Source organism: Anolis carolinensis, chromosome 4, assembly GCF_035594765.1.
Source record: "Anolis carolinensis isolate JA03-04 chromosome 4, rAnoCar3.1.pri, whole genome shotgun sequence".
Lineage (NCBI taxonomy): Eukaryota > Metazoa > Chordata > Lepidosauria > Squamata > Dactyloidae > Anolis > Anolis carolinensis.
In genome coordinates this window covers 234,818,023-234,842,940 of record NC_085844.1, presented here as the reverse complement: position 1 = coordinate 234,842,940, position 24,918 = coordinate 234,818,023, and the positions used below count along the sequence as shown (strand labels likewise).

Sequence of the window (24,918 nt, the reverse complement as noted above, 5' to 3'; positions counted from 1 at the left end):
TAACTGGTGAATGGTGTCCTTGTTTATTGATGTTCTTTTAAATTCAATTTGGTTTCAATATAACTCATTTAACTGCATTTTAATATAGTATTTTTATCTGTTTTGAATCCTGTTGTGAACGAGTTCCAGCTATGGGAGAAAAGCCAGAGATAAATTAGATAAAGATACAAACACATCTCTCCAGGGCTGTATTTCTCAACATTTGGCTGTCCAGGTGTCTTGGACTTCAGCATCCCTGAACATTGATGGCATAGGCCAGCACTTCAGGGAACTGAAATCCACATCATCTGCAAGACCACATATTCAGAAGTTCAGCTCCTGCTTTTGAGGGAGGGGGATTTCTTATATGATCCTTCACTAATTATCTTTTCTGTGTATGCAGAAAATAGCAATTTTCCTTCTGTTCTGGGAAAGTCTTTGAAAAACAAACAAAAAGCTGATTCACAATATGGGAGAGAAATATTTCCTGCCAGGAGGAAATGATCAGGGACATATTTTTTGCAAAATGCACACATAATCGGTTTGCATTGGAAAAGCAGCATTTTTGCCTATTAAAAATCTGTTTATTGCACAGAAAAATAATACTTCTGCACACAGATAATATTTTCTGGGCAGAAATGCTGATTTCCATGCAAAATAACCAAGTGTAAATTTTGATGTACAATGATAATAATCATTTTAGGATTCTTCTCATGTTATGTGTGTGAGTGGGGACCCATGTCACTAGCCTGTGCTAACTTCCCTTCAATTGATTCTTTGAATTCACTTTGGATTTGCTAAACTTGGGGCCCTGTCACACTATGCAATCACAGCACTATGATTCCACTTTAAGTGGTACAGATGCATCCTCTGGAATCCTGGGGTTTGTAGTTTGATGAGGCACTAGAGCTCCCTGGCTGAACATTCGTAATAGCCTCCCTAAACTTCAGATCTCAGGATTCCATAGGATGAAACCATAGCATAATGCAGAATCATAGTAGTATAACTTTGGAACCTGAAAGGGACCCTTGTATAATACCAGTAATCCAATTAGCTAGAAGCTTTGAACTAGAGGTCATGCTCTCTGTATAGTTATGTTCTAACATGTAGATTAGGAAAGTTATTATGAAATATCTGAACTACAAGTTCTGGAACTTCTCAACCAGTGCGATGGTGAATTCTGTGATTTGTAATCCAATCTCTGTTCTATGGATCCTGGTTTGTGGAAGGTTTGTATATTGCCTGTCAAATATGAAAGACAGCATTAGTTACCCTTCAGTGCAAGCAGTCAGCCTTTTATTTAAGACAAGGCATTTTTATTTTCGACTAATAACCTTCCAATGAGAATTTAGTGTTCCGCTGGGCTTGGTTTTATGGTTCCTTTTTACAGGATCACATCAATTTATAGGTTAGTGAACTCACAGAAACCCTATTTAAAATAAACACAGAGAAATCTAATATTGAGGTTGACCTGGCATGATGTAACTTTTAGCGGAAGTATTTGCTCCAGCTTGTTTCATGCTGAGATGTGAAAATGAAATTTGTTATGAAGCCACTTCTTGAAATAAACGTTTTATTAATCTTAAACCCAGCTCTTGAATGATAACACTGGTCAACAACTTCTGGGAATGTTTTGTTTCTGCCACAATTTTGGGTGACCCAAGTAGATTTTAACATGCTGAATAAAAGTATGTATTTATTATGTCTGTATCATGTATAGTCTTCCAGAAAAAGGCAATATTATTATTATTATTATTATTATTATTATTATTATTATTATTATTATTATTATTATTATTAATGCCCTTAACATTAAAACATTAGCATACAATTTAAAATATGCAAATATGCAAACATTACAACAGAATTACATATAAACAGTATTAATAATTCACAGTTAAAATCCATTAAAACATCGTCGTCGTCTCATTTGTTCAGTCGTTTTCGACTCTTCGTGACCTCATGGACCAGTCCACCCCAGAGCTCCCTGTCGGCCATCACTGCCCCCAGTTCCTTCAAAGTCAAGCCAGTCACTTCAAGGATACCATCCATCCATCTTGCCCTTGGTCGGCCTCTCTTCCTTTTTCCTTCCATTTTCTCCAGCATCTGGATCTTTTCCAAGCTTTCCTGTCTTCTCATGATGTGGCCAAAATACTTCAACTTTGCCTCTAATATACTTCCCTCCAGTGAGCAGCCGGGCATTATTTCCTGGAGGATGGACTGGTTGGATCTTCTTGCGGTCCAAGGCACTCTCAGGATTTTCCTCCAGCACCAGAGTTCAAAAGCGTCTATCTTCCTTCACTTGGTTTTCTTGATGTTTAACTGCAGCCCAGCTTTTGCACTTTCTTCTTTCACCTTGGTGATAAGGCTCCTCAGCACTTCCTCACTTTCAGCCATTAAAACATATTCAGAGTTAAAAACCACAGTCTAAGCATTGCTGTATGTCTATAGCAGCATACACTATGACAGTAATGGTGTTGTCAGGAAACAAAACTAAAAATGTTTTGCCACAGATTTTTGTTCGTAATCACTGTCCAATGCTTCCCGGTTGAGAGTCCAACAATAGTCACCCAACATAGATGGATTCCACTTGCCCCAATACCGTTTACCCACCTTAGCAATGTCCCAATGAAACCTTTCACCATGTTCGTCACTCATAGCACCCAGCTTGTCTGGAAAGAAGTCCAAGTGGGAATGAAGAAAATGTATCTTCAGTGACATGTTGCACTTCATTGATTTGTTTGCCTGAAGCAGACTTTCAACCTGTTGGACATAATCTGGTGCTTTATAGCTGCCTAGAAATAACATTCTTAAAGGCTGTCCATACAACATATTCTGCACCCTGTAGAAGACCATCAAAGTGGCTGTTCTTCACCACAAATAAATTAAGGCTTCACTTTGCTTGTTGATTGCCTTAACAAAATTTTTCAGTTGTCCGAGTTTGATGTGTAAAGATGAAAGAAATATTTTCTTTGGATCAACCAGTGGGTTATGTACAACATTCTTCTGCCCTGGAACCAATTTACTGCAAGGAGGCCAGTCTTTTCCGATATAATGCAGATCTCCTGCTCGATTATGCATCTCGCAAAGGGAACAGTAATACTTTGTGTAACCAAGCTGCAGACCCAGTAGAACTGCAACTACCTTAAGATCATCACACAAATTCCAGTTGTGCTTCAAGTATTGAAGGCAGTTCAGCATAAGTTGCATGCCCTCATCTGATTCTTTCATACGAACAGCATGTCTGACAGGTATAGAAGGTAGATATTGCTGTTGTGCAGCAAAACAGCCTTCAAACTTAAGAATCTGTCAGGAGTACTTTGACTGTGCTTTTCTTGCATGGCAGGGGGTTGGACTAGATGGCCCATGTGGTCCCTTCCAGCTCTATGATTCTATGATTGATGAGTCAATCAACAATTCTGTTAGGTCATGGTTACATCTGAGAGCACAAAGCAATCAATTAATGTCACAGCCAAGGTCATCAGCATATATAAAGCACCATCATTGCCTACCTCTTCATACTCTAATGTCCATGCCTCATGCATGCCTGAGCAGGTTTTTACATGATCAGATATGTATTTTTGTGGTATTTTAACAGACTGAGTCTTTGTTACATATTACATGTTGATTATGGCTGTCAAAGATATGAGCAATCTAAAAAGTCATGCAAACTTTTGTCGAGAAAGAGAATGTTTAATAATTTTGCAATAATCGTAAAACAAAATTGGCCATTTCTCAATAACCTTACATGGTGTGACAATTTTGAAGTTATTTAAGTGATCAGCATCAAAAAATGTATTTGGTACACCAAAAAATGTATTTGGTACACCAAAAATTGTAAAGGAAACAAAATATCCGCTTTTCAGTGTAATTGAATATATTGAAGGTATCCACTCTTAATGTTCAGTTTTGCCAAGATAGGCTCCATTAATCCTGTGTTGTCCCATTAGCTCCATTGCTCCTGCTTTCTCCTTCATCTTATTTCAGGCTGGATCTACACTGCCCTATATCCCAGGATCTGATCTCAGATTATCTTGAAGTGTAGACTCATACAATCAAGTTCAAAGCAGATAATCTGGAATCACATCCTGAGATGCAGGGCAATGTAGATCCAGCCTCAGTTGCTGCAAACTGAGCTTAATGTGCAAAGTTTTGTTCTACTTTGTTAACTCGGGGGGGGGGGGAGAAAAGAGGGCAAACTCTTGCCCTTCCCAGTAGGCTCAGACAAAAGCAAACTTCTGTAGCCTCTCGTAGATTGTGTGCGTTCTTCCTCACTAATAACTTTTGCTATCTTGACTATACCCTCAGATTGCCTGGCCACAAGTGTTTCAGTTTCATATGTGAAGTGTTGGGTATGTTGGAACTTTGTCACATGGGTTGTAAGTCTGTCTGTATGGTATTTACCATACCAATATAAATGGAAGGCATAAAAACAATCCCGCATCATAAGCAAATGTAACATGGTTCCCCCCTCCTATCTTTAGGACAAAGCATCAACCCCACGTTAGCTGGTCTTATTGGGAGACATGGCCCACAAAACAAGCAGCCATTCACAGTAGCCTTCTTCAAAGCCACCGAGGTGCATTTCCGAAGTATTCGTTCTGCAGGAGGCAAACAGCGCAACCAGAACCGATCAAAGACACCAAAGAACCAAGAAGCTTTTCGGGTGTCAAATCTTGGAGGTATGCAAGCAGTAGGTGTGTGCTTTCCATAAAATTAATGGTGGGAAATTGTGTTAACAATGAGGATACAGCCTCTGATTTTGTTCCTAAGCTCAAACTGTATTTATGGCGGAAATGGAGAAAAGCAACCTGTACCCTTTGAAACAGGGCTGCCTTCTTCAATATGAACCTGAGATCTTTGAGAGAGGTACTTCCAAGTGTTGTGGTGTGGCCAGTCCCCATAAGGGCAAAGTTTTTTTAATCGAATGGTCAGTGTTACTGTTTGTCATCTCCTTCAGACATCACAAGAGCTGGGGAAGTATGCAAAGAGATCCTGTAGCACCTTTGAGACTGAGAGAAAGAGATCGGTAGCATAAACTTTTGTAGACTGAGGTTGCATCTAGAATTAATGTAGCTTGACACCACCTTAACTGCCATGGCTCAATGCAATGGACTCATAGGAATTGCAGTTTAACAAGATCTTTAGCCTTCTCTGTGAAATAGGGTTGGTGCTTTACCAAACTACAACTGCCAAGACTCCACAGCATTAAGACATCGCAGTTAAAGTGGTGTCAAACAGAATTAATTCTACAGTGTGGATGCACCCTTGGTCTGCTTCATTGAATGCAATTAGCTGGGGAAGAAATTGATCTTTTCTATCAGTGATATTATGTTGTGAGCTATCCCTGCTGTGATGCAAAGTATTTGAAGATAATTTAGGCCCCATCTGCATTACCATATAAAATCCAAATTATCGGCTTTGAACAGGGTTATATGGCAGTGTAGACTCATATAATCCAATTCAAATCAGATAATGCAGATTATCTGCTTGATAATCTGGATTAAATGGCACTTTAGATCCAGCCATAGTATTATGTAGACACTGAAATCTCATTGACTTTACAAAAAGTAAAAGAAAATAACAATTTCTTTGGAGAAAAGAGGAATTTCTTTGTTTATGTGCATCAACATAGTTGCTTGTATTTTGAGACATCTGTTGAGGACCTTGCTAGGATAACTATTATGATGAGTATCTGCACTTCAAAATTTACTGCTCCAACACCATTTCTTTAAGAACCACCTTTATACAAAGGTTTTGTTATAATCTATAAAACCTATTTTCTTCTGAAATTCTTTGGTGCACTTTATTATCCATGGCATGTTTTCAGTGCGATCCCTAGTTACTTTTCCTTTCCTGAACCCATCTTGGACATCGAGTATTTGTTGCTCTACATATGGTAACGCTTTTTATGTTAGTTTTGAGCATCCTTTTTTTTTTTTTTTTGCATGGGAAGGTAATGTAGTGGTCCTGCCATTCCTGGTGTCCCCTTTCTTGGGGACTTGAATGTATTATGCTGAAACATACTAATTACAAAAATGAGAGAGCTTCTTAAACTATCCATAGAATTTAAACTAGATAAAAACAAAATAAAACACAAATAGACAGTACAACATAGTTCTGCAAGGCTCAGTCTCCCTAAGCAGTGCAAGCCCCAAAACTGTCATTGGAGGGTGTTAGTTGAAACTCTGGGAAGGGAATTCCAGAACTCTGAGAGCAATCACAGAGAAGGTTGTCTCCTCTGATCTCACCAGATGTACCTTTGAGGCTGGTGGGACAGAGAGAGGATTTAAAATCATGGGCAAGTTGTTATGGGAGAATGTGGTCAGAAAACCTGGATTTGAGTTGTATAGGGCTGTAAAAGTAATAAGCTGCACTTCGAATTGTATCTGGAAATGAAACGGCACCCAGTGGAGCTGTTTATGATGAATAAAATGTTGAAGGCAAGGTGTTCACATAATTACTACCTCAAAAACGGTTCTAAAAACTTTATGAGAAGAAGATCAGTATAATTCCTGGACTTGGTTTCCATTTCTCAGTTCATTTTATAAAACGAGTGTCCTACGTTTGCTTGACACTGTGGATAATTAGTGGAAACATTAATTTTCTAAGATTTTCCTAATGTTGATATTTTCACAATTTTTGTTTTCCCTGCTGGTCAAACCAAAGAAGTTTCTTATCATTTATGTGGTTCTTATACTTAATGATTTTGTGACTACAGTAGAGTCTCACTTATCCAACACTTGCTTATCCAACGTTCTGGATTATCCAATGCATTTTTGTAGTCGAAGTTTTCAATATATCGTGATATTTTGGTGCTAAATTTGTAAATACAGTAATTACTACATAGCATTACTGCGTATTGAAATACTTTTTCTGTCAAATTTGTTGTATAACATGATGTTTTGCTGCTTAATTTGTAAAATAACTTAATTTGATGTTTAATAGGCTTTTCCTTAATCTCTCCTTATTATCCAACATATTCGCTCATCCAACATTCTGCCCGCCCGTTTACGTTGGATAAGCGAGACTCTACTGTATATTGTAGCAGAAACATGTTATATTTAAAGTTCATTGTTTGATTACATTCTGAGTAAACTGTTATTATGGTATATCAAATATGATAATTTTATGCCAAAGTTATATATTATGAATCTTGTGCTCCAAAAGAAAATGACTTAATCTGTAAAGGATATGTGTATAATAATATTAAGATTCTCATTTCATCCCCCAAAATGTCTGTAATTTACAAACAAAAAATGCATCCCAGTTGTTTTTCATGGCTTCAATGTTGTTTGAAATGGTAGTTTTCTATGAACAACTTGAACTAACATGCTGGTTTGGTGCTTTTCTCCTCATCCTCCTTGTCCCACCCGTCATACTCAGAAAACACCAGCAGTGACCAGAGACAAGCTTGCAAGAAACATGAGCTCTATGTCAGTTTCAGGGATCTTGGCTGGCAGGTAACTTTATTCCTGGGGTTGGAATTACCCTCTCTGTTATCATGCCTCCTCCTCTTCCTCCATGTCCAGAATTCAGTAAGGTATATTTCTTCATAAGTGGACTTTCATATGTGTGAAATAGAATTGAGCAGTTTGGCAATATCCATATTCAACATATGGCTGCTATGGCATTTGTATGTATGCCACCTAGCAGAGTGACTGATGCACAACAAGATCAATGCAGAACTGAACAAATGTACTTTGGGGCATGGGCAAGGTGTGCCGATGAACATTGGTAGAGCCAAATATGCATCAGGGCTCTAAGTATGCTTAAAATTATGCCAGATGGACCACAATATAGAATCACAGCTATGTTATTTTTATTGATATCATCACCATCACCTTCCTCTCCCCATGGATTGAGGAAGAGAAGAACAACAAATTAAACAGATCATACAAGTTAAGTAAGCATATGGAGCCAATGTCTATTAAAACAATTAAGACATACTTTAAACTTTCTTGATAAATAATAATCTGCCAAGGATCAGATATATTGTGGCATAAATCCATTTCCCAGCCAGCATGATCAATAGCTATTGGCAGACCCAACCTATATGAATTTGGTCCTGGTATCATAACCTTTAAGCAACAATGTGAGAAAATTGTTCATATAGAAGTAAAAACAGTTAATTCTTCATGTACAGTAACAACAACAATCTTTTGCATTAGCTCTATTAAGATGTCCAAAAATGTACCTGGGTAGACCTGCTGAAATATATTGAGGTTTATTTATGTTTTAAACTAAGAAAACATATCTACTTGATAAATCTAGCAGGTGATTTCATAATCTAGGGTCAGACAGAGAAAATATCCTCTGGGCAACATTGTCCGCCTAGGTTTTGGCTGATGGGAGTAAATGTTCCCCAGAGGATCTTAATGACTGAGTTTGTGTGTGTTTGTGTGTGTAAGAGTTAAATATTTCTTTTCTTAGATTAATTTTGACATTAATGAACAATCTAATTTATAATCAAAAGTAGTATGTGTGCAAAAATATACACAAATAGAGGAAGGAAGAAAAGAAAAAGGCATGTAATACCCAGTAGGGCTCTTGACTGCCAACCCTCAAGCCTGACTATAATGAAAAGAACAGAAAAAAGAAAAACATTCTCTACAAATTTGACTAAATAGTTCTACTAAAATTACTACAGAGATTATTAAACCTTTCTCGAGCAATAAGATCTTTGTGGACTTTTGTTTCTTCCCAGAATCTTCAGCCTGAGGTCTGGCTTGCCTTTGGATTTTATCTCCTACCTTGTCGTTTGGTTCTGATTTCTGCCTAGTTTCTTAGCCTGGCCTCCTGATGTGTCCATTGGTCTTAATTTGCCCTTCAGTCCCAGCTTCTCCTTGTTCCTTGTCTCCTGTCTACTTTCATATTCCATAATTATAGCACTATGATTCCACTTGGAGTGCCATGGCAACATCCTAGTGAATCTTGAGATTTGCAATGTATGTAGGGATATTTGGAATTCTGAGACAGAGAGCTATAGCGCCTGAGCAAAATGGAAATCTTAGGATTCCATAGGATGTATCAATGGCATTTAAAATGGAATAATGGCACTATAATTGAGTAGTGTGATAGGGTCCCTGGTTTGTCTTTAGATGTTGACTTGCTCCAGTCCTATCTTGAAATCCTTATATTTCTGCCTTACTTCTCAGCTCTGCCTCCTGGTTTGTCCTTTGATCCTGATTTGCTCTTTAGTCCTGACTTCTGTCTTTGTCTCAGCCTTGTTATTAAGCTTTGTCATCATGTGCCCAGAAATTACGATGAATCAATTTTCTCCAATATTTTGAAATTCCACCTTTTAGTCAATATTTTCCATACTGATCTGCTTGAAAAACAATATCAGAATAAAGAATTCCTATACCTTTCATGAAACCCTCTCTCTTGCTTTGTCTGATCTAAATCAGGACTGGATCATTGCTCCAGAAGGCTATGCTGCATACTACTGCGAAGGGGAATGTGCCTTCCCATTAAACTCTTACATGAATGCAACAAACCATGCTATTGTGCAAACGCTGGTAAGCCCCTTTTAACATCTTTTCCAGCTCTTAAGCTTGAATCTGTTCAGTGTTAATTGAATTTTTAAAGGTCACACATACACACAAAAGATTCTCAAGAAAACTGGAAAGTATTATGAATAATTACATTTGCTAGTTGTTAATTGAGAACGAACTTTAATAGGAGGCAGTTGCCAGGGATTGAATTGGCTCCTGGCAGGAACTCTGACAGCTGCAGCCATTAGCATGCCTCCTCTAATTTTTTAAAATTTCCCCCTAAAAATCCTCACCACATCATAGGGAATATAGAGAAGACAATTCACTATGCCCCCCACAGAATGGAGGCTCAAGCTACATGCATCCCATGTGCTGCATTTCTCATTCCTGTTCTGAAAGAAATTTTGATTAAATAAGCACTTGAAGCATCTATCAATATCATATGTTCCTCTGCTTTCAGAACAGGAACATATGATATCATTGATAGATGCTTCAAGTGCTTAACTAATCAAAATGATTGCAAATAAGAGAACTGACTGGTAACAAGGAAGCTAAGTAATCTGGAGAACAAAACATATGAAGAAAGGTTGAAGGAGCTGGGCTGGTGAAAAAGGAGCTAGGCTTCAGCTTGATGAAGAAAAGACTGAGGATGATATGCTTGCCTACTTTAAATACCTCAGGAGTTGTCACAGAGAGAAGGGATTGCTCTCTGCTAGTGCAGAGGGTAGGACCAGATCTATAGGCTTGAAGTTACAGGACAGTAGATTTCAATGGAACTTTAGAAGAAATTTCTTGACAGTTCAGCAATGGATCCAATTGCCCAGAGAAGTGGTGGATTCTTCTCGGAACATCTTTATTAGAGAGCTGGGAATGGTTTAGCTGCATTGATCAGGGATCAGATGACCCATGAGGTTCCTTCCAACTATGAGTCAATGATAATATTCTATTTAGGTTTTAGAACTAATTCACTGCTTTTCTATTTGGAACAGGAACACAAATAGGCACTTCTTTTTTTAAAGCAATATCAATGCTTTGGTTGCTGACTTGTACAAAAGGCAGACTGGAATCCTGCATGGACCAACATAGTGTAGTAGTTTTACATGGAGAACTATGCTGCACTGAGCTATTTCCACCCAAGGACCTATCTTTGAGCCTCTGAAGCCTTGTGTCATGGCCAATTGAAGCCTTCTAGAGAGCAAGTGTAGGGGATGATCAAAAAAACATCTGGCTGTGTCCCCATGCAATATGTACATCTTCCACTGATTTCTATAAGGGCCTCCTATGGTATCAGCAGCTATGTAATTGTTTGGCATCTGGCCACAGAGACATAGCCGGACACAACTTTGATTCTTCTCACTCTCTACCAGGTTCAGAATTTGTGTTTGGGGACTTAGCTTTAATCATTTGTAGAAGAAGGAAGGAAATACAGCTTCCATAGTGAGCAAAAGTTTATGCAAACATAAGATTGAATTACATCTGTATAGGCCACTAACAGGACTCTTCAAGTTCTGCTGTATGTGTGGGCATGGATGAGTATCCACCTCATACCCAATATCGCTTCAGGCAGAAGCTTGAGCCACCACTTGAACCATATAATATCTTTTCTACACCATTGAGTGAGACCACACCTTTTAACTGCAGTAGTGACTAAAAAGTTAATAGTAGGCAAAGGAATCTTATAGCATCTTTGAGATTAGTTGAGATAAAGAATTACAGCATAAGCTTTCATTGACTTAGTCTGCTTTCTCAAATACATGAAGTGATTTAGTGCAGTTACAGTCATAGTGCAACAGGAGTTAGATTATAATAGCCATGCTGACTTTGAAAGGAAAGAAAGCAATTAGTCATTTGTAAATGGCCATATTTGTAACCCACATCACTCATTCATTAAAATCTACCAGGGTCTGTTGGAAAACAGTTTTTAAGAACTGCCCTGTGTCAACATCCACTCAAGTAATTTGCAAATGTGTGTTAGTTATTAAAGCTTCCCCTGAGGGGAGGAAAATACATGTAAACTTTCTGAGGTCTTGTAACTGATTTGCTCCACAGGTCCACTTTATAAACCCCAATACTGTGCCGAAACCTTGCTGTGCCCCAACGCAGCTCCACGCCATCTCAGTCCTCTACTTTGATGACAGCTCCAATGTCATTTTGAAAAAATACCGAAACATGGTGGTACGAGCTTGTGGCTGCCATTAAACATCCCACAATGGAAAGACAACACATGAGTTGCAAAACAGACAAGGTTATACTGTTACACTCTTGATGGTAAAGAAGAAGAGAACCTTCTCTGAAAACAAGCCACAATTTTTAGGAAGAACATTTCTGACGGGGCCATAGAGTCAAGAAAGAATTCCAAATGGAAGTGGCATTCTGCAGTGAGTTTGGCTTTTGCTTTTGAATGAGCATCACTCTGCAAAACTAATGCACAATGAAAAAGGACCAAAGACCTGTTTTGCAAACAGGTTTGTACTTCTGAAGGGTAAACAAAATCTGTTTGAAAGCGCTTTGTCAAGGGGAACAAACTTTCTTTTAAAAAAAACAAAAACAAAAAGCCATCTCTGTGGTGAGAAAAGTGTGTATGAGTGTTTGAGTGTTTACACATGTGCATAGATTATATAAAATTACTTTTAGAGACATGAATTGTTTGAATTTAAATGTGTGAATGATGTTGCCTGCAAGAAACAGAGATCCTGTTAAGATTTCTAGAGATATGTGATCCGACCTTTTAAAAAATGATATCTCCGTCTTCCCCATGGTGCTCCACATTTGGCACACTTCTCTTCCAAAGCAGCTCTGCAGTTGTGCAAAGCACATCTCAGTCACTGAGCCTGATGCCTTAAGCTAACTATTGTTTTCCCCATTTGAATCCAAAAATCACAGTGGCACATAACAGACACATTTTACGTACCTGTTTCAATCCAAAACCCACTGGTAGCATCACAAACTGTAGATGTATGGTTTTCTTATTATTAGTGCAATTGATTTAACTGGACATAAGCTTGTACAGTTTAATCCACCTTTCTGAATATTGAAGGCTTTGGGTGGAACAGGATGAGATCACACAGTTTCCTTTGACAGTAACATTTGAGGACTCATTCCCTGTTTTCCAACAATTATGCATAACAGTAAACATGCAGTTCTAACTGGAATAAGAAAATGCCTTTACCGCCCAGCTAATTTCCTCCATTCACAAGCTAAAGTTTCCAAGCTTCCACCTCAAATTAACCTCATTAGCTAGTACAATACTGCCATTGCACAAAGCAAATCCAAAACTAAACCATATGTTTATCTCTCCAAAGTTGGAAATCAGTGTCTGACAGCATTCCTCAGAGGACTATACTGAGCAAAATATTCTACTAATGCATATGAAGATGTGAATAACATCTTTTTAAAGGTTCTGATGGGACTGAACGGAGATGAATTGGAGCACCAAAGAATGATGGTACATTCACGCCGTTGGAGAGGAATAATACAAAAGAACCAAGTGCCCAGAAGATGGTTAAATTGGGCAAGCACTGATGAGTCTAAGAAATACTTAGGAGCTATAGCAGATAACAAAGTGAACATGAGTCAATAAGTTGGGTATAAAGCCAATATCATTTCAGGTTGGTTCAACAAGGGAAACTCTTTTCAAAATTGGAGACATGTTAGTGCTGATGTGGTGCTGAGCAAGGCTGTATCTACAATTTGAGCACTATTTATTCAAAATTGGGTTTGGGCACAAAAATTTCAGCACGAAAGCTACACAAATAATGGTTTATAAACAGTGAAAGGAAATGGGCTTATATCTTTCCAATACTACAGGTTGAACATCTCTTATCAGGAATCCCAAAATCTGAAATCCAAAATTATCCACATGGTTCCCGAGATGGTGACATCTTTGTTTTCTGATAGTTCAGTGTACAGAAATGCTGTTTCATGTACAAAATTATTTTAAAATACTGTATAAAATTACCATCAGACTATGTGTAAAAGATATATATCAAACAGAAATTAATTTGGGTTTAGACCTGGGTCTCATCTCCAAGATATCTCGTTATGTACATATATTCAAATACAGGTATTCCAAATCTGGGAGGAAAAGATTCAAAGTCTAAAACACATCTGGTCCCAAGCAGTTTGGTTAAGGGATTCTCGATCTGGATTAGGGAAAAACATGAACATGAAACAGCAAGGATAATATGCCATTATCTAAATTTTTGTTGAGGCAAGCATTTATACTGTGTATTGTCTGGTTATCCCATGTCATAAAGATTGTAGATCTGGAAGAAAATGTAGAAAAGGGAAACCAATGTGATCAACAAAGAGGACAACTTTTCTTACAAGGAAAATTATCCAGTAAAGCTGATTTGCTATAGCTTTTGGAGATAACACTGAAAATTTGTCTTTACAGAACACATGCTTCATTTATGGGATTTATTGCCTGAACAGGGAATGATGTTCACTGCATACCTTTTTGAAAGGATAAAGCTTGGATGGAATGGATTCATAAAGGGCTACTAATATGTATAGCTCAATACTCATATTCCACGCAGATACTGGTGTCGTCTTTTTGAACAAAACAAATGAACAACATCAGAGATCTGATTGGTTAGTGTTATGGGAAGGAAGCCCCTTCATGGCTGTGAAATCTTTCTTGTGGCACTGCCTGTTCAAACCCCGAAATAGGAAAGTTAGTAGAAAAGTGCTAATGCATTTAGTTAGTTATTAATTAGTTTTTAATAGGCTGAAAAATCTAGTTCATGTTAAATTGCCATTGAAGTATAAGTTAATAGTCTGCTCTATAAAACCACTGCAGGAAAAAAAAAGACTTCTGTTCTTAGTCCTTCTGTGTTGTTCCTACCTTGGACTTTAGAGAGAAGGAAACAGCTAAATGAATTTTTGGAAAAACCCTATTTTTCATTTACCCACCAAAACACCTTCTCTTGCATTCCTTTTCCTCCCTTTCTTATAATCGTATCCCAGTAAAGGTCTTGGGGTAAGATCTTCAAAATTCAGTTTCCTAGGACAAATAAGGACATTTTGTGCACTGCCTAATGTAACACATAGGAAGTCCACTTGAGCCTAAAGAAAACCAGGTCTTGTTCTAGGCCTCCATTACTGTATGTTGACCTCATTTTTTAAAAAACTTTGAATGATTTAGACACCAGATTTTATTTTTGTGTGAGTGGGGTTAATAAGCAAAATTAAAATCTGGTGGCTAAGGTATTAGAATGTACCAATCCAAAGGAATTAAAAGCAAGGAACAATTTTCAAAACTCCATGAGAACTGGGCTTTTGGTAAAATAATAATCTAGGATTTGTTACATTTGTTGGGCATTTAGCATGGTCTCCTATTTGACAAATTAATGATTTAAGGTTGAAGTTCTAAATTAAGTTTTAAAATAAATTTAATTAACTTACCTATTTACATTAGAAAATTTATAACTTAATGGATACTTTATTGACTTTAATTAGTCCTTAGATGTCAAGGATTCAATGATATATTTGAATTGTATTTTCAGTAGTTGGGGCAGGGTTTCAATGCTTTACACAGCTGTTCATTCTTACTTATGACCTGAAAACAAATTATTTTAAGGTAATGTTAGACTACAGAACAAATTAAGCAAGACCAGTGATAAAGAATTGTTCCAGTTTATGAAAGAGAATAGTAGAAGAGAATAGTGGTTTCCCCAAAAATCTCCAGAGGAGCTTCATGACCAAGTAAGGTTTCACATTTTCCCTCCCTATAGGCCATGGTACAACTCCACATCAACTGTTTTATTTGGCAGCCAGGAAGAGCAATAGAAGTGACATCTTTTTAAAAATGCAGTCCTTGGAATTCAGTCGTTTGTGTGCAACTAAATAGCAGCTGTGTGTATACACAAACTTACACAACATTTGCAGAGCTGCATCATTCTGAGTTGTTGCAGTTTTCCATAGTGACCTTTGGAACAAAATTAGTGGCTCAGGGATTCTGAGGAACTATAAAGTACTGCTCTGACCATTGTCTTCCATGTGAAAAGCAGCCTTCATTCACAATAGGAGACCTACAGCATGGGCCCAGATAACCATGTATTACTTGGGATTTGTAAATATGCAAATAGGGTGGGTGCAGAGGAACATGTTAATGTCAAATGAACCATAATGGTGCCTTGAGAAAGACTTTCCTTTTCATAATGCTGTTCCTAGTGGGCTAGACATCATTCCCAGGTGAAAGGTCCCAGGTTTTCTGTGGCTGATGGGCCACCATAGCAGTTTTGGTCCCCAGCTTCTGTGTTGAAAGAATCAATAGGTGGGCAGCATAGATGTTCCCCCTGGCTCAAGTGGGATTTGGTTGCTTCTACTGGTTTGTTAGGGTTGCCTTCATAACATAATGCTTGTGTGGAAGAGGAAATTCCAGCAAGCATATGAAGCAACACCTGCTGAAACCCCTTCTTCTACACAACTGACACATATGTTTAAAGTATGAGAGCCCTCTCCAGTTCTCTTTGGAGACCTCAGCTTTCATCCTCTTAACAGCATGACAGTGAAGACTGGGTCCAACTGGGTGATGAAGAGAATGGAAGAGCCTTCAAAGACATGTTTTGAAGGGCAGCCCAAAGTAAGGAACTAGTTGCCTGAAATTGTGTTTCCTTGGCTTGGGTAGGTAAGAAGAGGATTAGGATGCGGCAGAGTTTCAAAAGCATACCTTCCTTTGGCCCATATTTCCTAGAGATTCTGGGTGTTGCACCTGAAAACAGCAAAATATTTCAAGCTCTGAGAGATGAACAGTCATCTGGTACATAATTTAAAATGTGCTCAGTGTATCATTATATACTTCTAGGGGTTCAGTGAGCATTGTTCAGGGAACTTGGTTGCTTTTTCAAAGCTAATGCAATACATTAAAAAACACCTTCTAAGTGTATATGTATATAATATATGGGTGAGCCTTAGTGCCTTGAGTTGCAGTCCATACTAGTGAATGTTCTGTATATGGTAGGCCACACTTCATAAACTGTTTTACTGTATTCACTAACCTTTTAGCTATTCTTGGGGGATGTTGTTTTATGGATTAGTTTCTTCTATTTCTCCCATGTTCCACACTAAATAAATGGCAGGCCTCCTGCAAATCTCTGTGTAAGCTCCACTGTTTGTACATGTTTGTGTAAATAGTTTTCACAAAAAGCAGAACAAAATTTATTTATTTCAGCCTCTATATTTCCTCTTTTCTCAAACAGATTCAGGAAGAAAATCTCTATTCATCTCTCCTTTGAACACATGTTGTTTCCTTATTTAATAAAGTATTTATTAACAACTGTTGGTAAAAGAAAAATAAAGGAATATACGTTTTGGGTCTTTATTCCCCTTTAGATCAGTTGTTTTTAGATGGTTGTTTGTATAATTTAACCAAATAAATGATTGTGGTTTTACATGGTTTTAAAAAATACTGATTTTGTATCTTTGTTTGTTTTATTTAAATCTCACCTTTCTCCCAGCTCAGGATCCAAGGTGGCTTACAACTATTTATAGTAGGAAGACAGACAGAACCCTCCTCGCTGAACATATTAAAACTTGGAAAGACTAGTATAGGGAAGTACATTCTTTCTTTTTCTAATTTCATTGCATCCGAGTCCAATCCTCCACTCACATTGTTATTTTGGACTATCTTGCAGTGGGGAGGCTGACTTGAAAAAGCAATTCAGATCCATTTGCTTTATTTAAAAAACCATACATGGATGGAGATAGTTCATCAACATTATTCTAGTAATTAATCTGCCTGCATTTTTCATCTCTTTTGAAGGTGTATTTTTGGGGTGTTGCCACTTCAAAATTTACCACTATACCACTGAACTACAGATATCAAGGGTGCTATGTGATAAAGGGTGCTATGAAAAGTCTCAATGCTCCTATTTTCAAGGGTTGTCTCGAACCCCCTACCTCAACTCATTCGTCTCATGACTCTGATCTTTTATGTCACAACTTGAGGGGTCATTCTAGGAAGGAGGACCATTCCATTAGCCCAATGATAATGGTTGTGTGCCTTGATTCATTTCTGACTTATGGCAATCTTAAATATGCAAGGTTTTCTTGGCAGGATTTCTCCAGGCAAGTTGTCTTTGCCTTCCTCTGAGTCTGAGAGAGCAACTTGCACAAAGTGACCCAGCTATATGCCCCTAAATTGTCATCCGACCCCTAAGTGCGTGTTTTTCAAGAAAGGTCTCGTGTCTCTTTCCTCTTTGAAACTCACTATCTCATCCAAACCTTTAGAATAGATCAACTCATGCTACAGTGCTCCACCACTTTCTCTCCTTCCTTCCCCCCTTAGACTCCTAATGCACTTTATTCCAAGCTAGTCAGATTCAGTTTCATAGCTGTCAACATTTGCAGCAACTACATAAATCTGAATGTAGGGATTTGGGGAGAAATGTGTGCTGGCAGCCCTGCAAAGATGCCCAGTTGATTATAGCACAGCTGTCAGCAGCTGTTTCAAAGAAGTAGGAGGTAAATTAATTCTGTTTACTGCTGACATAGCTCAGAGATTTAGTCATTCCAGTAAAATTACAGAGGCACAAGAAAGGGAAAGGCGGGGTGGTGGGAGGAAGAAACTCAAAAGAAACCCCAGCCAAGAGGTCTGTACCTTTCCCCACTTTAAGTAGATATATTTTCTGGAGAAACCGACAGAATCAAGGGCCTTCCCCCAATACTACACATGAGATTTAAAAAAGCACATTGGGTATGTGTGTGTGTGTGTGTGTGTGTGTTCCATTTTAACCCTTTGTTGGCAACTTTATTTTTACTCACTTGTTGCAGGTCTGCAAAGACTTCTTCCTAATTCAGGTGAGTATTTCAGGTCTCAGAAATAGCTTTGGGAACTGCACAACTCACACTGAGAAACTACTTCTTATTTAGCTCTTATTTGTGTGTGAGTTACAGTAGTATTCCACACCTCCTTCAAAGAGTTCAAAGTACAGGGTTGTCTTCCTTACCTGCATCCTCACAACTGTCCCATGAGCTAGATTAGAACTCAAAACTTGAAACTGGACCAATGTTAACGACTGATCGTCATAGAAAAGTGGGGATTTCAAAGCAAATCTAGTAGGTCTCTTTCATGTTACACCACTATAGCACTATGATGCCACATTAACTGCTATGACAGCATCCTATGGAATTCTGGGATTTGTAGCACTGGACAGACTTCTAAAAAAAAAGTCTAAATACCCCACCAAACCAAACACTTGACATTTATTTAGTACTAGCCTGGGTACCTAGCATTGCCCAAGTTATTTGAAAAAGTCATTTCTTTATTTAATAAAATGGATAAGATTGTGGGTGAACTACAACTCGCATCATGTCATGTTAACTCTCTGAAACTCCATCAGTGGTTAAAGTTTGTCATGTTGGGCAAGTTTGCTCTAGATACATCATTGGTGGGGTTCAGAGTGCTTTCTGGCTGCAGGATGAACTGCAACTCCCACCATGGTGGGTCTGTCCCCCTTAATTCCCTTCAGTAGCTTCAGTTGGTCATGGGGGTTCTGTGTGCCAAGTTTGCTCCAGATCCGTCATTGGTGATAGTCAAAGTGTTTCTGGACATCAGTAAACTACAACTCCCGCAAATGGAGGTCATTTTCCCTCAAACACCTCCAGTAGGTTCAATTGGTCATGGGGGTTCTGTCTGCCATGTTTGGTCCCAGTCTATTGTAGATGGTGGTCATAGTGTCTCTGGATGTAGGTGAACTACAATTCCCAAAAATGAAAGTAACTTTCCCCCAAACCCCTCCAGTATGTTCAGTTGGTCATGAAAGTTCTGTTTGCCAAGTTAGGTCCAGGTCTATCGTTGGTGGGGATCAGAGTGCTTGTTGATTGCAGGTGAACTATAAATCTTTTCAGCATCCCTCTAAATCCCAGGATTCCACAGGATGGCACAATAGCAGTTAAAGTGGTGTGATACTACTATGAATGTGAAGTACAAAGTACAAATATGTAAAACGGCAGAAAAAATGACTGAAAGCCCACCTGGGCCAGATTAGATCCATAGACTAGATCAGTGTTCTGTTTCTCCCAAGTGATAGATGGAGTTGAATGTACAAATAAATCATTTTCCAGGTAAGGGCCAATAGCATATCCTCCAATATTTCACAGATGCAAACTAGGTCCTGTGTACCCAAGCAACATCAGACTGGTAAATTTAGCAAACATCGTTAATGAAGAAGACCACACAAATTAGAAAATGCTGAATTATTTGAGTGCAAAGTAGGTTTACACTTTGAACTCTGCATCAGTGAGAAGAAGCAATAAACAAAGGGGAAGTGGGAAAAGAAAAGACAAACTGGAATATTTTTAAAGCAACTAAAAATTGGATGATCGATGGTTAATTGGGATTCTCCTTGCCAAATCTAGATCCTTCTACACTTCACCAATTACATCTGTAGTTTAACACCTAAGGCACAAAGGATATGGAAGAGGAACAGAAATTCGGCTGGTGAGCTGTTTCACTTGCCAATGCAGGGTGACAGCAATAAACAAAGCTACTCTAAAGCAACATCTATTTGCTATAAAGGCATTGCAGATACAGAAACCTTGACTTGGGGCGGGCTTAGGGAGTACCTTTGAGTCACATAGCAGTGTTCTGAGTTTAAAAGAACAGGAGGGAAAAACTTAAGATTCATTTAGTCATGGTGATGGTTGGAGAGAGAATTTGGATGGATTTGTCTACTGCCAGATCCTTCACCCACTAACTAATCTTTCTGGCTCTGCTATGAACTTTGGCCTTTCTAATGGAGAGGGACAATTCACTATTGGTGGGTTTCTCCCAACGTAATCTGCTACTGATGTGTCAAGTTCTTTGGATGACTTCACATAAACTATGTGAAAGTGGAAAGATGCCGGGTCTGGAATGAGTTACCAAGGGTCAAAGCTCAGCTATGTTGTCTCCTTCTCTTGCAACTGAAATCATTCCCTTCCCCTCTCCAAGGTTTGGGTGTGTCATTTATTATCACCACCCCAACCCCATCCTAAATCCATATCACATAGGAAGTGCCTTCTGTACAAATCATCATTTTATTTGTTTAAATAGTGACATGCAGCTAATTACTGAAAGTTCATTAGAAAGTTCATTTTAGCTATTTTAAAATTTGCATACCACCTTTCCATACCATAAAGGCTTGTAAGGAATTCAGAATTAGTTGGTTCCACACCCAATTGCACTATTAACACAATTTTTGTTCCTGGGTTATAAATGTCATTTCCTAGTTGGTTGTGTCATAAAAACATGGGGAAAAGTTTATTAAACTGCAAAAGCTTTGCTTTGAAAGGTTAAAAATGACATATTTTCATTAAGGAAAATTACAAACTTTTGGGTTTCAGGTAACAGAAGGATAAACAAATGAAGTTTGTGAAGTATAACAACTACTTTCAAAGTAAGTATCACACAATTAAACAAGAAATAACACTTTCAAACCAGGAACAGATTTTATTTTTCAAATTTTGTGACATAGTATTGAACTAATCCTGCTCCTCGCCCGGGGGTTGGACTGGATGGCCGATGAGGTCTCTTCCAAATCTATGATTCTATGAACTGAAATCAGTGGGACAATTATCCATGACATTCCTAAGTCAGGTTGATTCCAGAGGGTCTCCTCAAAGAATGACAAAGCCTGGATCTAGTCCAATATTATGATTATTTAATATGTGGTACATATTGATGCAAATTTTACCTCTCCAGGTGAGAAATGGAAAAGTGGCACATTCATCCTAAAAATAAAAATGCTACAATTTCACTTAACTGTTGTGGCCGAGTCTTACGGAATATTTGGATTTGCAGTTTAGAAAGGGGTATTTTAAAAAGCTCAGTGTGTCTGACCAAACTTCCACTTCTAGGATTCCATAGATTATTGCCATGGCAGTTAAAGCGGAATCATGATGTTGGTGTGAAAAAGCCCTGAGAAAGTGGAAGGTACCACAAGCAAGAGATGTGACTGCCAATCATTAAATGCAATCCAAACTAGCCAAGATGGCCAAGGGTGAGCTAAACTGATGCTGTGCCTGTTGAAGCTCTCCTGAAACAAAGCCCCTCCCTGCCATAAGAAATTCCTTAGGATTACTCTTGTCCTGGCCCAGATTTGTGCTGGAATTTTGAGGGGCAGAAGTTTGGATCTGTTTTAACTCACCTGCCCTCTCACCTCCCCCCTTAACTGCTCCCTTTTAATTCTTTAGCTGGCCTCTGATCTCTGAAATCACCTGTCAGAATGAGTTGGCATGTGCTTGTAATTTCTGTTGTCCGTAGAGGCTTATGCTTGCAATTTCAGTCCTTCATAGCTGGTGCATCTTCAAGCAAGTCTTGCACTGAATGGCTGGTATCTTCTTAGTGACATAAGCAGGTGTAAACTGCACTACTCACTCAGGTGTTGTGATTATTTTGGACAAAATCATATCCGGCTAACTGAAACAGAAATTGAGTTAGTTTATTTAATTGCTGGTTTGTGGCTGACATTTATTATCATAGAATCATAGAATAGTAGAGTTGGAAGAGACCTCATGGGCCATCCAGTCCAACCCCCTGCTAAGAAGCAGGAAATCACATTCAAAGCACCCCCGACAGATGGCCATCCAGCCTCTGTTTAAAAGCCTCCAAAAAAGGAGCCTCTACCACGGCCCGGGGGAGAGAGTTCCACTGTCGAACAGCCCTCACTGTGAGGAAGTTCTTCCTGATGTTCAGGTGGAATCTCCTTTCCTGTAGTTTGAAGCCATTGTTCCGTGTCCTAGTCTGCAGGGCCGCAGAAAACAAGCTTGCTCCCTCCTTCCTATGACTTCCCTTCACGTATTTGTACATGGCTATCATGTCTCCTCTCAGCCTTCTCTTCTGCAGGCTAAACATGCCCAGCTCTTTAAGCCGCTCCTCATAGGGCTTCTTCTCCAGACCCTTAATCATTTTAGTCGCCCTCCTCTGGACGCTTTCCAGCTTGTCAACATCTCCCTTCAACTGTGATGCCCAGAATTGGACGCAGTATTCCAGGTGTGGTCTGGACAAGGCAGAATAGAGGGGGAGCATGACTTCCCTGGATCTAGATGCTCTACCCCTATTGATGCAAAACATCACTCAAAACATTAAAGACAATGTATCCACTAAGATTTGGTTCCAGACCAGAACAGAATATAATCAGTAGAGGAGAATAGTTTATTAAAAAGAGTCAATATGCACTCCAGCTGCTGGAAATGCAACAAACACTTTCCCTCCTAATGTGGACTAGGAGACACTTTCCTTTCAGACCTAGAAAACCTGACATTCTGGAAGGGACACCTTGATCTCTGAATGCATTACTCCCCTCCACATGCCTAATCCATTCCAAGGATCTCATCAGAACAGCCAAGGGAAAGTGGGGGATAGCAGGGGAAAGTGGGGGGACCCGTCTTACTCTGTTCCCTCCTGTCGAATTCATCTTCTCCCATCCCCCATAGAGGTCCACTTTCCCCCACATTGTGAAATTTAACACTCTGGACTCAGTTTCTACAATACCAAAACAGAGCCTCATGGAGTTCTGTCAGAAGTTGTCTTGCATGATTTGATGGACTCCGTGGGGCTCTGTTTCAGCAGCATAGAGAAATGACAAGAGGACACAGAAAAGACTGCATCTGATGAGGTTGCAAGACTCCTTTTTAATTCTTTCCATGCCCTGAGATTCTAGCGACAAAACCTGAGACACAGGGAAGATCCTCTTGTGATGTCACAGGAGAGGGCCTTGGTGATGTTACAAGGATCTTAGTACCTTGCAATGCCATTAAGCACGATACATTAAATATCAACCACAGTTGCACAAACTATCCCATTCAAGAAAAAAAATGTTGTGGATTATTTCTTCTCACCAATTTAGAAACCAGATGCTGGATACAGTGCAGAAGCAGCATAATGGTTGGGAGAGAAATAAATACACAGACACCTTCCTCCCCAGAGAGTTTTTGAAAATTGCAGTAGCAAATCAATTAACCCTTAAAAACTGTAATAAGCTGCAGCTGCTACACTAGCTGACCTGGAAATTTGCAAATTGATTTTCTCTTTTGCCTAGTACTGAGTTTAAAACTGCATTATATGCCCAGTGTAGACTCATATAGTGCAGTGAAACTGCATTATATGAGTCTACACCAAGTATGGGCAAACTTGGGCTCTCCAGGAGTTTTGGACTTTAACAATTCCTAATAGCCGGTAGGCTGTTGGGAATTGTGGGAGTTAATTCCAAAACACCTGGAGGGCCCAAGTTGACCCATACTTGGTCTACACTGATGATATAATGCAGTTTCAAACTGCCTTATATGGCAGTGTAGATAGGACCTGAGAGATCAAGTTGTCTTATGCTTTACTCAAACCTTACTCAGGTCTTGTAGACCCAGGCTTGTGGCTTCCTTGATTTGGAATGCATTCTTTCTCTTTTCCTACTGTTCTCTAACTTTCCAAACATTATAGCATTTTCTAGTGAGTCCTTGTCTTCTCATAATATGGCCAATGTGTGACAGTCTTAGCTTAATCTAGAGAGTTTGGTTTTGATTTGCTCCAGGACCGATACACTTCAAAAATTGATTCCTGTTAAAAATATCTTCACATAACCCATGATAGAATGACAATATGTGATCTCATATCTATTTATCTCCCAGAAATGTATTTTTCACCCCACATAAGGTTTTGCAGAATATTTTAATGAACTGAAACAAAAAACAAAATTGCAGATGACATCTTCAACATTTTAAAAAATATATACATCTATTATTTTCTTTTCACATTACTGCAAAGAGGTCAACTGTAAAGAGGGTAAAGTAAAATGTGCACATAGCATACCCAGAATGTTTAACTATAAATACTGGTAGGGGCATCTGGGTTTAAGAAGCCGTAGTTAACTTTCTGTCAGCACTGCCATTGAAAACACTTATTTTCTGAGATTTATATCTTTATTTTGGGAGGAGGGGAGAAGCGGGTAGTAGAGGAGAGATTGGATTCCCTTGGACCGTAGCCCATAAGTTTGAGCTTTCAAACATTTATTTTTGTAGTTTTATGCAGCATGTGGTGTGGGATGGATTCAATTTGTCTGTTATGAATTTCAGTGGATCATGTAACTGTAGCATTATTTACTTCCAAATATCTTTTTTAAATGAATTATTATTGACATATTTTCTGCTTAGCAGGGAAACAAAGAAACCCTGCCAATGCTGACCATTACTTGTTCACAATACCACAAGAGTAAAGGAATCCTGTTTAAAATGAAAAACACAACCTCGGAAATGCAAGCCAAGGGCTGGCATGTAACATGTCCATGTGCCCTGTATGCCTTGGATTTAGCCAGAAGTTTCCCAAGCCAATGGCATGAATTTAAAGAGCAGGAATGAAAGAATGAGTACCCATGCTCATGACTTGGCTGACGGAATAGCAGATATGCTTACCAAATTTGTACTCATAGATGACACAAAATTAGCTCTACAGACATTGTTGCATTGT

The 24,918-nt window shown here is 38.7% G+C and overlaps 1 protein-coding gene across 2 annotated transcripts in view; it reads left to right on the top strand.

The window, feature by feature from the left end:
- bmp7 (bone morphogenetic protein 7) overlaps window positions 1-16,887 on the top strand; it is a 93,236-nt gene extending 76,349 nt beyond the window's left edge. The window contains exons 4-7 of one of the 2 annotated variants that reach the window (XM_003223739.4): window positions 4,464-4,661; window positions 7,366-7,442; window positions 9,390-9,500; window positions 11,526-16,887. In XM_003223739.4, coding sequence (XP_003223787.1) covers window positions 4,464-4,661; window positions 7,366-7,442; window positions 9,390-9,500; window positions 11,526-11,675 — 536 coding nt within the window. In that variant the 3' untranslated portion in view covers window positions 11,676-16,887. Of the gene's footprint in view, window positions 1-4,463; window positions 4,677-7,365; window positions 7,443-9,389; window positions 9,501-11,525 lie in introns of both variants that reach the window. The other variant, XM_008115241.3, reaches the window with a different exon arrangement.
- The last annotated feature ends 8,031 nt before the right edge of the window (window positions 16,888-24,918 follow it).